The 17737-nt window shown below is 30.7% G+C and overlaps 1 protein-coding gene across 1 annotated transcript; it reads right to left on the minus strand.

Moving 5' to 3' along the window:
* Nucleotides 1-5537: 5537 nt before the first annotated feature.
* LOC109160824 lies at nt 5538-6095 on the minus strand. The gene has a single exon (XM_019309068.1). It carries the CDS (start codon nt 6093-6095, stop codon nt 5538-5540), a length of 558 nt encoding a protein of 185 aa, XP_019164613.1.
* Between the last annotated feature and the right edge of the window lie 11642 nt (nt 6096-17737).

Genomic DNA, 17737 nt, shown 5'->3' on the forward strand with positions numbered 1-17737 from the left:
TCGGTACATTCTCTACTCGTCATACTTGAATACCTTTCAATTTAACTTATTGAGTATATGGTTCACCTTTCTCATTCGTTGTATGTGACTTTTTACGAATACTATTTTTAAACCTCCATTATTTAAATATGTAAATTGTTTAGTCAAATTGATATGTGGATGAGAGCTAGATTTAAAGCCAAGACATATTTTAACTATGGACAATTAGTGTACATTTACCTTCTTCTCCATTATTTTAGATGAATTGGTAAAGATAACAATACTATTACGCAAGTTGTGCTTTCTAATATCTCTTGATTTACACTATTCTTTCAATTGAATTATCTTAGTTTCAAATTGGCTAAGTTTCTAAATCATTTTAGTGTTTTTAAGCACTATGACTTTAAAACGTCATGTTAAGAAAATATGTAAATAGATTTTGATGAGCCAAAAGTGTAATTTAGGTTGAAAAATTAAACCCCTAATTCTTTTGAAATATATCGCTTCAAAATACTCACAATATTCTAAGTGTCAAGAAGGCTTATACAACACAATATTTGATGATGACATCACAAATGGAGCAAAGATTTAGAATAGAAGTGAAGTACAACAAAGGTTATGAGAAGAAGTCAAATAGAGCAAGATTTAATGAAGAACTTAATTGAATCACAATTTGTGAAAAGAAGTCAAATAAAGCAAGATTTAAGAGAAATAGTTAATTGGAGGACAATTTATGAGAAGTTAAGATGAACACAAATTGAGAAAATGAATTAAGATCTTTGCCTCATTTTCACTCTCAGTCTTTTTCTGAATTTTCCAATCAAACCAGAATTAACAATCAAGACATTAACATTAGCATGTTTAATTCAGAAAATTAAAAATAAGTAAATAAAAAATATTATTTTATTATTTAGTTTCCAGACTGGATACACTTCAAATAATCAAAGTATAGAAGAAATTATATTGTATTGTTATAAAAAAAAAATTGTAATTTGCAGATGGGCCTAAGAAAACTGAATTTGGACTTTGTCTAGGCCGGTAGGCCCATCAATGTAATGGGCCTTAGGTTGAACTCTAAGATTATGTTATGGGCTTTAATTGAACTTCTTTTTTGAGGAAAACTTTAATTGAACTTCATGATGTTTTAGTAATGTTAATTGAACTTCATGATTGTGGAATGAAAGGAAAGTATTTATGTAGAATAAATTTCATTTTTTTTGTTTCAAAATTTTAACTAAATTTCAGTTTGATCCTAAATGTTTTAGTAATGTTAATTTTTTTGCTCAATGTTTGGTATTGGCTCACTTAGATCTCAATGTGATTTTCAGCCAATTTCTTGATAAATAAGTAATTAAAATTTTAATAAATAATTTATTTATTTTCCAGTTGGTTTACCTAATTGCGGTCTTTTGCGAACTATGATCATAAAGTGTAATTCACTTATAGGGCACCTTCGAGTAGCAGCTAGCCAGCTACGGGCTTTCCCGTAAATAAAAATTTAATAAATAATATGTACTTTCTACCCACTTTTGTCTTTGGTTTTTTTTTTTTTTATTATGTTAAAATATATATTTTTCCCTCTCCCACCCTCATTCTTGTCAAAATCAAATCAAGTTGATATTGGAAGTCAAGTCTTCAACTTTTAATTTTTAATTTCAATTATTTTAGTCATTTTAAAATTTAATAATGTTTGTAGATTCATTTATTATTATTCTTCCAATGTGTGATGCAAATGCAATGCATCGGGCCAATTCAAATTATAACTAGAATTGTCTTGGAGTCCATCCTTTGAAAAGTTCCAATCCACTCTCGTCTCTCAATCCGCAAATTATGTCCTGGAAACGTGTTCACCGTGAATGGTGAACACAAGTCCAAACGACATCATTTTTACGCAAAAAATAATAATAATAATAATAAAATCGCAGATGTGAAGTTAACGGCGCGCGTTTGATCAACTTATGAATTTTCTGTTATGAGATTATGAATGTAATGAAAATTCATAATCTCATAACAGAAAATTCATAATCGCATAAAAATAAAATATTTATTAAATTATGAATTTTCTGTTATAAGATTATGAATTTTCTGTTATGAGATTATGAATGTAATGTAGATTCATAATCTCATAATAGAAAATTCATAATTTCATAACAGAAAATTCATAATCTCATAACTGAAAATTCATAATCTTATAACAGAAAATTCATAATCTCATGGTTCCAAAGTGAATGTGTAGGCATGGTTCCAAAGTGAATGTGCAGGCATGGATTCATAATTTATGAATGTCCGTGATTTCGGACGGGAATGTGTAGGCATGGTTCCAAAGTGAATGTGCAGGCATGAATTCATAATTTATGAATGTCCGAAATCATTGCTCACCTCAAATTAAAGTGAAACCGCGAAATGTGAAAATGAAGAAGAAAGTCACGCAATTAATTAAGAAAAAGAAAAAGAAAAAAAAAAAAAAAAAAGATAACGCCTTTTTTTGGTTTCCTCAGTTGAATGGTGAACACGGTTCCATGGCATAACGATTGACTCTCAATCTAAGATTGGTGCAGTTAACAAGATTTGACTAAAATTATTTTTAATTTAATATTTTATAATATTAACTTTAGTATTAGTATACAAAATGTATATATATAAAACTACACTAAAAATACTATTAAACACAATAAAAAAAAATTAAAAATAAGTAAAAAAAATACTAAAAAAAAATAATTGGTTTGATCAATGAATAATAAATATGACACATAAAATGAGACAGATAAAGTAATGTTTTTTAATGGATATATAGAAAAATATTAATTTTAATTTAAAAATATTATACATCTCATATAAGACGGTATCACACAATACCAACTTTTTCAAAAACTGATTTCGCGTGTGACCACCTCTATGAACAAGTGCAAAATAAATAGTCACTGAGACACAATTCAAAATAAGTTGTGAAATATTACTTTGCTAGCAGTTGCTGAGTGCAGGGTGTTGGGTTCGAAAGCGTATATTACCTTTCAAATTATGCAAGAGAGATAAACCGCAAGATGTTAACAAAAATATAATTAAACTATGCAAGAGAGGTAGTCGGTATTATTTTAAATCTGATCTCCACGAGAATAGTCAAGGAGAGATAGGATGTGCTCGACCCGAGCACCCTATTATGTTAAATGACAACTCAGCCAACTAATCAAAGAGCATCTTAAGTAGTTGAAATTTTTTACAAGTGTGACTAGGAAAGAGACAATGGGAGGAAAGAGAAAAAAAAAAAAAAAAAAACTGCATCTTAACTGTCCCTGCTGGGCACTATGGTTGCCCCGCACGCGACCAAATACGATCAATATTTACACATGGTAGGACCCACTTCACGACTAAAAACCAGCTCCTTAAAAGAAGAATTAAATTTTTCTCTCTCTTCTACATAAGCATTTCCACCTAAAAACATACCCAAATTTCACTATTGTAATTGTTCCAAGTCACACCAGAAAGAACATCCACGAAAATAGTTAGATATATAAAAGAAAAGAATACAACTTTCTAAAATATGTGTCATTGTAAAACCTTCCCACCAATATTATTTATTGATGGTTGATTTTGGTTGCTTTGAGCCGTTAGGGGTAGAGTGGGTTAGAATTGTATATTTACTTTGTGCTTGTGAACTTTATCTTTGCGTTCTGATATACCAAAATTATCCGAACAAGTAAGACATAAGACCAAAATGCTTACGCCTCTTTAAACTCTTTTTTTTTTTTTTCAATCTTATTCCATTGAGTTGTATATATATTCGAACAAAAAACATAATATTCTAATTTTGGAAAAGTAATCTTGAATTGAATTATTTTTATAATAAAGTGAGTATAATGTATTTGAATTAAAGTAATGTTACATTCTTTTTTAAATTTATCCCTAATATTTGTACAACACTCGGCATCCATACAGCCAACAAGGCTATTCAAGAAAATTAAAGTCTTAATTAAGGTTACACTCATATGCATTTTAACATGACACGTATGTACAAGAGTCAAATCTCCGACCAAATTCTTTTTTATAAACATTTATAAGATAGATTCATAGTATGTACCTTTTTTTTTCTTATTAATATTATTGCAGATTTTCTAATAGATGTATGTTTGATATCTTTTTCAAACTTGAAAATAATTAATCATGAAAAGGCTAAGATGAGCTTGACTAGGGTTGCATCTATTTTAAGATGGCACGCATTAACTGACATTTAAATATATAAATTATTGTGGATTTAAATTAAAATTTCAAAAATCTAAAGAGTAGTTCAAGTGGCAAATGGACTTCTTTGTAAGGATAACTCATGTTCGATTTTCACAAGTGACAATTCTTTTTGGACCAGTTCTCATGCTTCTCAGAGCGAATGGAGATTAGTCGGGTGGACTCGAAATATAAGACAGCCGGAGAAAGACCCGGAACACTTTGTGGTTTACATCAGAAAATAAATTAAAATTTTAAAAACATATTGGATCTAATATATATGTAAGTATGTACTAATAAAATAATGAAGAACTATATATTTATAAAGAAAGTATACCGGCCTTGTACCAAATACCATTGATATAACACTATAAAAATATCCTATATTTATGTTTCTTTTGTGTGGACTGGCTTGTTGCTTGTGTCAAATTCAATTGTTTTTTGTTTTTGTTTTTTAATTCAGATTTTCTAATTTCATCAGACTAAATCCTAGACTCCGTTATTATGTATTTTGAATTCATAAGTTCAGACTTGAACCCCATGAAGAATCAAACTCAATTGTTCGAAGTTGAATGTTCTAGACTTCTAGAAGAGTTGCACGGAGACTTCCTCCCTTAGTTGTTTTTAGGTGACAAAAAGAATATGCAATCACAATTTGAAAGTGTATACTTGGTAAATCTATCTTATACCTTAACTAATAATAATTCACGGAGAAATAAACTAACTTAGATCGTCTTGTGACTCTAACTAACAAAGAATCATAAGGGATTAAACTAATTTAGGTTATCTTGTGACCATAACCAATAAAGAATCACAAAGTTGAAATTCAAACTCATAACCTTATGATTGTACAAATTTTAAATTTGTATCCTTAAGGTAATATTTAAAAAAAAAAAAAAATTCGAAACTCAGTAGCGACAGTGTGGAACCTCGTGATTTACATCTAAAAAATTATCCTACTTCCTCCCTTGCTTATTGTTGGGAGTTGTGTGTTCTAGAAGCCTCCCGAGAGACTTCGTCCTTTGCTTTTTGATAACGTTGGTCGTTGGATGTCATTTTTTCTAAATTTATGTAGTTTCGCTTTATTTATTTATTTTTTAATTCGTAAAATGGAAATGATAGATATTTCTGTAAAATTAAATTAAATATTCAAAATTGAGACTAGGCACCGACAAGCATCATAGGCTAAAACCATCCCTTTTAAGCATCGGTATTTTCAATTTTTTTTTTCCAGTGATTTAAGTATACTCCTTTTCTCCGCTACGGATTTAATAAAATAAAATAAAATAATAATAAAAGGGAGAAAAAAAAAGATTTACATTGTCTATTGCCTATCTAAACTTCTAATTTGCCGGTAAGGTCTCGGGTCTCCACAGATAATCACCCGACCCGAAAGCAAGATCCGAATGGTCAAATAACCCATCCAGCGCAGCATATTCACCGCCGTTGATGTTATAGTTCTCCGAGTCGACGATTCCAAACTCGTACGAGTCATAACTCCCAATATGGTCATCCAGGCCCCACAAACCGCCGGTGAGTTCGGCCGAGTCAGAGCAAACACGGATCAACTCCGGCTTCTCCGCCTCTACCGGCGGCGACGCCGTAGCCGGCGGGAGGCCAAGCTCGTCGTCGGAGGCTTCCAATAGGTATCCGAGATCCGGCTGGGATTCGCCGGACTCCGACGTCAAGTCAACCACCGCTGCGGCGGCCGGCGTCGGCGACGCCGCAATCTCCTCCTCGAAGCTCTTCATGAAGGAGTCCAGATCCTGGTCCGCCGTGCAGAGCTCAAATTCATCCAGGTCATCCAACAGATCCTCCCTGAGTCTCTTCACCTCCGGCGAGTCGATCCCCAACTCGTCCGAGTCGTCTCGAACTCGCTTCTTGCAACTCACTTCCTCCATATTAAAATACCTCCCAAAAACAAAACAAAAAAAGCGAAATGGAATCGGTTGATTTTCTTCGAGTTGCGGTTTCGTACACAAGAGAGAGAAAAAGCAGTTGAAGGTGAGGAGAGGGGGCAAGATTGGGAAGGATTATATAGTGCAGACAAGATGGAGAGAGAAAGTAGAGAGAGAAAGGGATAAAGATAGAGAGAGAAAGGGAGAGGGGTTAGAGAGAGAAAGTGTGATAACGACGGAGGCGCGTGGGTGTGGGAATGCTTTGGAGATTGGGTCCATCGTCATCACGGGCGTCTCGTACTCTCGTTTAGACTTTTTCTCTTTATTTTATTATTTTATTTTATATTACTTTATTTATTCATTTATTATGATTCATGAGTAAAAAACGTGTGCGGGGTGTCGGGTGTATATAATATCCAACGAGTCTCGATAAATATTGACTCCACATTTTTTTAATAATCATAATTTTTTATTTTGAAAATTAGTGAAAATGACATAAAATCACCCTTTAAAAAACTTTTTTTCTTTCAAATTTATTTTTATATTATACATTTTAAATTTTTAATGTGTCACCAACTTTTTTTAATATTTATTAACTATTCATAAATTTATCAACTCCTTCTCCTAAAATGTTAAATCTCAACCTCAAGAGCCCCCGACATCCCGACCCAACATAGCATTTGAGAAGATGTAAATTACGATAATTCAATAGCTCAGCAGACATGGTCAAATGCTGGTGCACACAATAGATCTGTTCAATTTGAGCACAATTCTCATACTGCCGTTGTCGATGTTCAAAACTTGGTCTTTTCTTCTAAATACTGTCTACTGAATCAATGATCTGAGCCGGTGCGAGTTAAATTTATCAACTCCGTGTCGCAGTAATATTTTACGAGATAGTAAAGATTTTAAAAATTACTCCCTCTGTCCCATTTTGCATGTCTTACTTTCCTTTTTAGTTTGTCCCAAAATGTTGTCCTCTTTCCAAAATTGAACATCACCATCATTCTACTTTTTCCCAAATTACCCTTATGACTTTTGCTTTTATTCTCAAAAGTGAAAAAGTGAAGGGCATAATTGGAAAATACATAACATTTACTTTAATTCCTTAAAAAGCGTGCAAAAAGCAAATGAGACAACCAATTCGGGACGGAGGGAGTATTTTTCATAGCTAATTTATATTATTAGATCTAAATTATAATTAAATAATAATTTTTGGTTAAAGGTGTTTCTCATGTTCGTACATGATTCTTTTAAATTTTAAATGAAATTGCATTGTGTCCTTCCACAAGTCAATAAAAGGATGGAGGCAAAGAATGAAACATTCTTCGAAACTTGTTGGCTAAAAAAGTAAGGTTACGAATAACGTGACTTCATTAGGAAACTTCATAAAATAATTAGAAATTTAAAAACAAAAATCAATACTTCAAAAATAAACATGTAACTTCTATTGTTGTTTTTTAAAATTTAAATTCTTGTACTTAAAATTTCGCTCATATCATTTTTCAATATTTACAATTAAAAATTTATATATAAGATGTCGATCAATATCAATGACTCTTGTACTGATAACACTCCAATGTGAATCCTATACAAATTGAAAGTCTTTCACACAGCATGTTAGTTTGTAATCGGATATTTATTGACACCGTAAATTTTTCCTTATAAATTTTATTTTCCAGCACTAAAAACATAATACTCTGTACGAAAATAATAATTGTAATTTTTTTGTTTTTGTTATTTGATTGAAATCTAAATATCTGATACATAAAATGAGATGAAATTACATAAATATTATATATATAAGCAAAATAGGAATAAAATAGGGACTGCAATTCGAGTTGAGTTGGTCAAATAATTTACAAGATTTGAAGTTTGAATCTAAAAGAACTAGCCAATCATTGTGCACCTTTGTCGGATAAGATTACATGACAATCTTCTTCTAGAATGTACTATTCGAATAACGGTTGCGAGTTATTTCATCAATTATATATACATATTGGTTCAAATGAGAACAGCTCTTCCCTTGCGGTTGGTGCGATTTACACCATTAGATATTCATAATGCACCACACAGCGTTCGAAAATACACCAGAATGAAATGTCACAAAATGTACCACTCACCAAAAAAATGCACCACATATAATGGTGTATTTTCAAATACTTTATAGTGCATTTCTGCATATCTAATAGTGTAAATCGCACCTGAATAAAATGTCACAAAATGCACCACACACCAAAAAAATGCACCACATATAATGGTGTATTTTCAAACACTGTGTGCTGCATTTATACATACTTAATGCCATAAATCGCACATGCCACATGAGAAGACTTGTTCTCAAAGGAACTTGACTATATATATATATATATATATATATATATATATATATATATATATATATATATATATATATATATATAGTTTGAATAATAAAATAGAAATGATGAGGTGACACGATTTTTAACATGATAAAAATGGAAGTAGCAAAAAATTTACCAATTGCGTGGTGGAGTGCGTTTAGGTAAGTTTGATTGGATTAACGTTTAAGGAATAATATATTCCGTGATTAACTCGTTTGGAGTTGGAGATTTGGGGTCCGGGAGGCACGTGGGGACCACTCAACCTAGTCAATCACGGGCTGTCGCGCCTCTTTTTTTGTTTTCTCTTTGCCGCTTAGCCGTCAGCCGTTGCTTTCGGCTGGCTCGGCTAGTCGGCTGCCTCCACAACTTGCCGCCATTACGCCAAGTCGTAACGGTTTAGCCCATTTATTTCTTTTCCTTTTCTATTTTTTTTTTAAAATTTGAAAAAAAAAAAATAATGCCAGCTGGAATTGGAATTAGATTAGATTTGAAGCATTTTGTTGGATAAGTGACATGGACTTTGTGATTCAAATTGATGATAAATCAAAATTTATCTACAAACCCCCCAAAGATTAATCATTATTTAAGAAGTAATTATATATTCATCATGTATTACTTTCAAATTAGTGGTGATGAAGACTTTTTTGTGTATAAAAAAGTACAAATCGGGAAAACTATTTAGGTAATTTGAGATTTGCCTATTTCATAGACTCTGAAACGAGTTTATAGATCTATAGTGTAGTAATTTTTTTTTTTGGCACAAGTATCAAATATGCTCATCTACTACTGCGAAGCGCTCAATTCCCATCACAAACTAAATTAAGTGTCAAATATGCTCATCTACTAGCTAAATTTGTTCAATTAGTTTTTTTACAGGTTACCTATTTATTAACATTATTAAAAAATAAATACAAAATTTTTAAAAATAAAATAATAGCCACCGGCTGTCCTCGCCGTACAGCTGTGGCTATTATCTTTTTTTTTTTAAATTATTTTTTTTAATAATTAATAAATAGGTAACTTGTTGGTAACCTGTAAAAAAAGTCAATTGAATAAATTTAGCTAGTAGATGGGCCTATTTGAAACTTAATTTAGTTCGTGGTGGGAATTGAGCACTTCGCAATAGTAGATGGGCCTATTTGACACTTGTGCCTCTTTTTTTTAAGCTTATAACTTTTAAATTATTTTTAACATTTTGTAAACAAAGATTTCAATTTTGGCAAAAATTTGTGTAAAGATCCGTGAGACAAGTTATGTCATGATGAAATGTAATACTTATACTATCAAATGTAATACTAAATCAGAAATTAAATGTTTATTACTTATATAAAAAAAGTGTAATACTTTTCAACAAAAATGTAGTAATACTTTTACATTTTGATGTAAAAATATTATATTTTTCATCAAAAGTACGGAGTACTACATTTTTTTTTTTTTTATAAGTGCAACATTACTTAGAACGAAAAGTATAATACTTTTGATGAAAAATAATACTTTTACATCAAAATAAAAAATATTACATTTGTCGTAAAAAAATATTTTGTATTATCTTATAAGTAACAGATATTTTATTACTGATATAGTATTACATTTGCATATTGACCCGATCTGACTCGACTCAGTGAAATTGTCGCACAAAAGTGTGATCCTTCAATAATTTTTATTATTATTTTTTTAATTTAAAATTTAGTCATTTTGACATAATCTCTATAAAAGAATACACAGAATAGCATATTTTCAGTTCAAAATCATAGGATTACTTTTGTCAAAAAATAATGCTACACATTTTACTTTTTGTTCACTAAATCTTTTACTATGTATTGTTGTTTTTTTTTTTTTTTTTTTTTTTTTTTTGGTTAAATTGCAATCAAATTGGCGGTGAGTGATTGTGCACTCTTGTAGTCTTGCCCCTTAAGAGAGGTCGGGAGTTCGAAACTTGTCTCGTGTGGAAAAACCAATTTGGACAGCATATGGTTCGGACTTAAATGTGTCTTCTACCGTTAGGATTTACTCATGACACCTCGTGGTCTGCAAAAAATATTGATCAATTTATAATTTATTTATAATTTATAATAACAAATGAATATAAAAGAGCTGTAACATTTATCACATTTTAAATCAGTTAATAACATATTGGGTAAAAAATAATTCAAGTAACTTTTTCAATCCAAAAATGAAAAGTTTCCTATAATAAGATGTACTAAAAAAGTATTTACCATAATCAAGTAACATGTGTCTCATGTGATTTGATTTTGTATTAAATGTAATAATTATATTGATTAACTTTACGTGAAATATTGTTTTTTTTTTTAATTTTTTTTTTTAAAATTAGGTCACTAGAATGTAGGTTGTGAGTGCTATGTCAATGTTGTACTACATTGTTATTGTAAAAACTTCTATAATTGACATTGTTATAAATAATTTTAATGCACAAAAAGTAATGTAAAATTGTCACATATGAAATCGATATTAGAAATATAATATTTTTCACTAAAAATACTATTTATTCCTAAAAATTACTAGCAAAAATTTAATAATTATAAATCATAAGAAGAAATTTATTATTCATCTCATGTAAGATGGACTTACACTAGACTAATCAATTTTTAAATGACAATTAAAATTATTATAATGACCTTGGGGTCTAGTGGTACGAAGTGTCTCTCCCAAATAGGAGGTCATGAGTTTGATCTAAGAAACTCTTTGTGTTTCAATATGTTGAAAAAGTAATTATGAATAGATACTATATTGTAACAGTAGTATTAAAAAAAATATTATGCAAATTAAGTTTACATACTATTTTCTATATAATAGTATTTATGTATTTATTATTTGAGGCGGTTTATACTTTTTAAAATGAAAACGTTACGGAATATTTTTTTAATAAAAAAATAAATAAATAGAGAAGGAAAATGAATAACTTTGGGAAGGCATGTGGACCAGACATAAAGATTGTGCGTGGTCGGACGTCTAGGCTAAGTTTAACATTTATTTATTTAATTATTTATTTAAAGATGAAGAGAAGAGAGAAATAAAGAGAAGTCCCAGATGTTTCTTTTTGAAAAAAAAAAAAAAAAAAAAAAAAGTAACAGATTGAAGTTAAGGGGCTCTTTGACAATTTAACCCATTATTTTTATTTTCCTTTTTTTTTTTTTAATTCTATGAGATAATAAAAAAAAAGTCGTATTTGGTAATATTTTACATTTTCTAATAAAATTATTTCCAAAACTGACTAATGTTTAAAGTCAACTTTTTCATTTTTTTTAAAATTTGGATTTTTTATTATTATTATTTTTTTTAATGGTACTAATATTTAAACTCTATGACCAACCCACCGCTAAACTTACCCATACCTACGGCACTCCATGGTCCATTTATATTTAGGGCAATCTGGACCTCGGTTTATGTGTTTGTGTTTTGTATTATGATTTTTTTATGTCTTGTATTATGAAATTATGTACTTTATAAGTATAAATTTTATAACTGGAATAAATTAGTAATTGTGTCTTATGCTATTAATTTTTGTCTTTTATGTTGTGAAATTTTGTGTCTATGAACACAAATTATGTACTTAAATCATATTTGAAAAATAAGTAAATATATAATATATGTATGTGTCTGTTGTTATAATTTTTTTTTTTTTTTGTATCTTGTGTTATGAAATTTTGTACCTTACGAGTATGAATTTTGTACCTCGTCTTTTCAATTTAGCTGGGTCCACAATGTTATGCTGTGTGTCTTGTGTTGTGATTTTTTGTGTTTTGTGTTATGAAATTTTGTACCTTACAAATATGAATTTTGTACATCGCCGCTTTGATCCAGGTTCTATGATATAAATTGCCTATTTAGGGTCCCACTTTTTCAACATGAAGTTTTGATTTAAATAACTGCGAAAAAGGTGGTCGAGTTGGTAAAATATAACTATTGTATTAGAATGTAAAGAATTTGATTTTTTTTTTTTTTGCATGATTTGCAAGTTATATTATTATATATAAGCGGGGGTTTCCCGTGCATACTTTGATGTAGTGACTACATGATTTGACTCATTAGTTTTCATTTTTTGTTTTAATTTTTATTTTTTATAATAATATTTCCATTGTATTTTTTATTTTAATTCCAATTCTATTTTTTATACCAAACAATAATATTAATTTAAATAAAATCCACTGCAATTAATAAGTAGTTGAGTCTAATTTTAATTCCAATTTTCATAATTGAACCAAACAGCCCCTTGTATCATCGTTATGTATACGCCTCACTTTATTTTGTTATCCAAATTCAATTAATTATCTTACCTACTTAGTCTGCTCTCTTGTCACGTTCAATCCATTTATCCTTACTTCTTTTTGTATTTGTGATAGGTATACGCTATAAATTAATGAAATTATATGGAAATTTATTCAAGATAATATTTCCTAAAAAATAACACAATCACGCGAAAATGAGAACATTTTAAGATCACATTTCATACATTTAAGAAAAAATTTCATTCAAAGCCTTTATAGACTTTTGCTTTTTAAAATTTTATGATATGGTATAATGTGATAATTAATTTCTCATTTATCAATTATTAGTAGGTAAATATACAAAACTTATTTCCTCAACAGAACAAGTTCAAATTAACTTGATTCATGTTTTTAAAAAAATATAATTTTTAATTTTTCATAACGCCCCCCCCCCCCCCCCCCCCCGCCCTCCCCCCAGAAAAAAAAAAAAAAAACTAAAAGGAGTTTTCAGAATATTGGTCTAGTGGATATGAAGTTTCAATTACGACTTATTTCAAGCAGTAGACAAATTATATTGCGGACCATGAATAAAAATTCATTTTTAATATAATGAATGTTCATTTTTTTTTTATTTAAAGTTCATTTTGAGGTTGTATATCTAGAAATGAACCTTCAATAAATGAAAAATAACCTTCAAAAAACGAACATTAATTGTATTAAAAACGAGCCATCTCTAGGTACCTCAATAGTATACCTTGTAAGGTGAATCATGATCCATGATATAATGATTGCTAGCAGTAAGGTTGGGCTACTTGTGAGGAGCGAGTATATGCCACTGTTAGAAATTATGAAATTTTCGACCACCTGAAAGTAATCTTAAATCAAGTCGAAAGTTTTGTTCCGACCACTTTTGATATCCGGAAAAACCTTTGTTGCTATTTTCGACCACTTTTTTGTTTTCGAATTGATTTAAGATCACTTTCAGGTGTCGGAAATTTCATAATTTTCAGCAGTGTGTGTTCAGGATATAGTCTAACGAAACAGAAAAATATTGTCAAAGAAGAAGAACGCCAAGGACAATTATATCACCTTTTAGAGGTGCCTACAATTCAATGAAGCAATTAATCACCGTGTTCGACGGTAGATACCTTGTGTTATGCAGAAAAAGAAAAAATACATTAGGAAACGGGCAGCAAGTCAATATAAGGTAATTTGGTGGAATGTCGCGGCCAATGGGCAAGACATTTTCCGTAATAAAATTGGATTAAATTAAAATAAAATAGAAGGTCACAAGATGCTTTAACATATCCGCCGTATAACGTACGAAGTATTGAATTGGAAAATGTATGCAGTCACTTTCGATGTGTTCGGTCGGATAAGGAAACCATAGACGTGTAAGGATTAAGAAATTTTATTGAAACAAGCAAGAATTAGGAAATTGAGTAACAACTTTCGTCCAATAACCATTTCTCTATAAAACAACATTTATATAGAAACATAATTGCTATAACAATGACGCATCAAGTGGTGAATATATGTAATAAAATATTCTTTTTAATTATCTTCTTCCAAAAGTTGAATTCCTACCCCAAAGGCTCCCACACCTGGTCCGATAGAGCATTTGGAAAGATATAAATTTCGATGACTCAATAGCTCAGCAGATAAGACCAAACGCCAGTGCGCACAAAGGATCTACTCACTTTGGACATAATTCCTACACTGTCCCCGCTGAGGTTCGAACATTGGTATCTTCTCCCAAATACTACCTACTGAACCATTGAGCTAAGTCCGTGCGGACTTTAATAGAATAAACTCCATTTTAAGATTTGTTTAGAAACTCGAAAAATGACTTTCGAAAGTCATTTTTCGCATTTTCCAGTGTTTGGATACTTAAAGAAAATATAGTCAAAGGAAAATATTTATTCTGGTCAATAGATAAAGTACTTAATTTGACAAAAAATATCTTCCTAGATTTTTAGTCGGAAGACATTTTACAAATTTTTTATTTTCCTGTCTCTCGGTTTTCTCTCATATTTCTTAATGCTAATTTCCGAATTATTATTACCACCACCGTTGCCGTCACCACCACACCAATACTGACAACATCACCACCACCACTAACAGCAACACCACCACCACCACTACTACTACCACCAACACCAACAACAACACCACTACACCAGCACCACCACTAATGATTATTATTGTTGTTGTTGTTTTCGAAATTATCACCAACTTTACTAGGCAAACTTGAACACTTATATTGCACAATTAGTATTAAAATTTTGCACATTTAGTATTAAAAGATTGCACTTGAAAAAATGCGAAAGCGCATTGCACCGAGGGTTTCAATTTTAGAGTTTATGACTAAAATTTTGGTTTTATTTGATTTAGTGGTTCACTTTTTAATGCTTAAAGTCTAACATTTACGGTTTAGATTTAAAATTTAATTTTTTCTTTAATTTTTTTAGAATTTACCAGGTTTGCATATTTAATTGTTAAATATTGCACATTTAACAGGGCGTTTGGTTGGAGGGAGGGAATTATGTGGGAAAGGAATTGTAATTCCATGGGAGTTGAATTACTGGGAATAAAGTGGGAATTTAAATTCTAGTGTTTGGTTGACAGGAATAGAATTACTGGGAATTTCAATTCCAATGTTTGGTATACATGGGAATTGAAAGGGAATAAGTAGTATAAAGTAAAAAATGTTCATTATTGTTGTTAGACATTTATTTTAGGTTAAAAAAGGAAGGGGTAATTTTGACTCATCACTATCTTTTTTTCCCAGGAATTAAAATACCAGGGGGGGACATGGGATTTTAATTCCATGAAAATGGGGGAATTGCAATTCCATGGAATTGCAATTCCCTCCAACCAAACTACGGAATTTAATGGCCTTTGGAATTAGGTGGGAATTAAATGGGAAGGGAATTTAAAATCCCTCCAAGTGTTCAAGTTTGTATAATGAAGTTGATGATAATTATAAAAATACCACACCGATTAGATCCGTCAAATTTTTATAAATGTAAAACTAAGATTGGTTAATCTCAAGTATCAACCATATAAAAATTGTCAAAACTAATTTCAATATATACCAAACTTAAAGTAGGTGTAGGAGTTAAAAACTCATTTTGCCTTAAATAGGTGTAGGAGTTAAAAACTCATTTTGCAACCCGCCAACCTTATATGTAAAATTTATTTAATCTGGGGTAACCACAATTGAGTTGGTTGGACAATTGAATTGGTAATCAAAAATTAATGTTCTAAATTCGATTCATCAAGGAATAACCTTCTTAATTTTAGTCAGTCAGTTATAAATCATAAGACGAATTTTATTCAAAATGTAGTTTTTTTTTTTTTTTATGTAATGTGAGTTTTTCGTAGATCAAAACTTTATTTAACTTGCAAATTAAACAAAGATGTAGGGTTTTATGATTTGGCAATTAATTATTAATAATGCACACTAGCAGCCCGGCCTTAAGTATAACCTAAGAAAAAAATTAATTGGCTCATCTAGATCAAAGACAAGTAGTGCTCATCGAAGCATGTGCTAGGAATGATTATTGGTCATGGTACAGCATGGTTGGCAAAAGAGCCCATCATAGCATGATAGCCCTCTTAAATTATTTTATTTTATTTTAAATGAACATTTGACTACAACAAGAAGATAATAATAATAATAATAATAATAATATTTTCTTATGTGTTAAACGACAATTGTGACGTTTTATATATAATACTCCGTACAAACATTCAGTATAGTGAATTGTATCAAGTACTATTATCAACATTGATACAAATAATACTCGTTACATTTATATGATTGTATTAGGAACATCACATCACTCATGCTGTCCAGCACCATAGAAGTTCTAACAACAACACAGCGTTGCACAAGTGGTAAGAATCTTGAAATCGAAACTCTTGGTCATGTGTAAGGTTGTTGGTTTTCCATCCTTTTGAGATATTATGATATTGTGTAATTAGGTTGGAATTGCTGTTCTTCTATTTTTTTCTTTTCTTAAAAAAGGTATTATTATAGTATTGTGTTTAATTGTTGTAGTGGACATATAGATTTACATTCACAAGTTCAATAAAATATTGTATAAATTATATAACACAGTACAACAATAATCTTGTGTATTATTACCAAAAAGAAAAGACAAGGGTGTGTTTGGTTCGCACATATGAATCGGAATCGGAATGGGTATCAAATATTTGGTAATGGTAATGGGTTATGGTGAAAATATTTAACATGTTTGGTAGTAGGGTGGAATAAGAATGGTTACTAATAGTAGTGTTTGAAAATGAATAAGGTAATGAAACCCTTATTGTATTTGGGTATGGGTTTTTTAATTGATGGGGTATTCGAAACCCATAGTAGTGTTCTAAAAACCTATCAACCAAACAACAACAATCACTTTCATACTCATTCCTATGGACAAAACCCACCAACCAAACACATCCAAATAAGTCGAAGCTAGGCACCTTTCCATTTGGTAGAAAATAGAAATCTCAGCCGCACAGGCTTAGTTCACAGGTTCAGTAAGCAGTATTTGGGAGAAGATACCAAGATTTGAACCTCAATAGCAGCAGTGTGGGATTATGCCTAAAGTGAGTAGATCCCTTGTACGCAACTGGGCCCTGCTTACTGCATCAGTGAGTTACCGTGATTTAAATAATCCTAAATGCTTTGTCAACCCCTTGGGGAGATTCAACCTTGGGAGAAGAAGAAAATAGAAATCTAAGGTTTGATGTTGAGCTTTAAAAGTAGATTGACTTGATTTACCTCTTCATAGACCTGAGGGATAAGTTCTAAGGTCCAATATATAGTTCAGTAAAGTCGAAAAAATTGAAAAAAAAGTCAATGGTGTCTTAGATGTCCTCATGACCTAAATTCATTGTTGCAAAAATCGCGCCTAGGCGCTAAGCGCCCAACCGGCCTCCTAAGCGGCCTAGGCGGTCCCCAGGCGCCTAGCGATTTTTTCAACATTGCCTAGATTGGTCCTTAATTTCTAGTCTAGCCTTCTTTAATTAGACACTTACAAATTGA

This window comes from Ipomoea nil, unplaced genomic scaffold, assembly GCF_001879475.1.
Source record: "Ipomoea nil cultivar Tokyo-kokei standard unplaced genomic scaffold, Asagao_1.1 scaffold2921, whole genome shotgun sequence".
NCBI classification, from domain to species: domain Eukaryota; kingdom Viridiplantae; phylum Streptophyta; class Magnoliopsida; order Solanales; family Convolvulaceae; genus Ipomoea; species Ipomoea nil.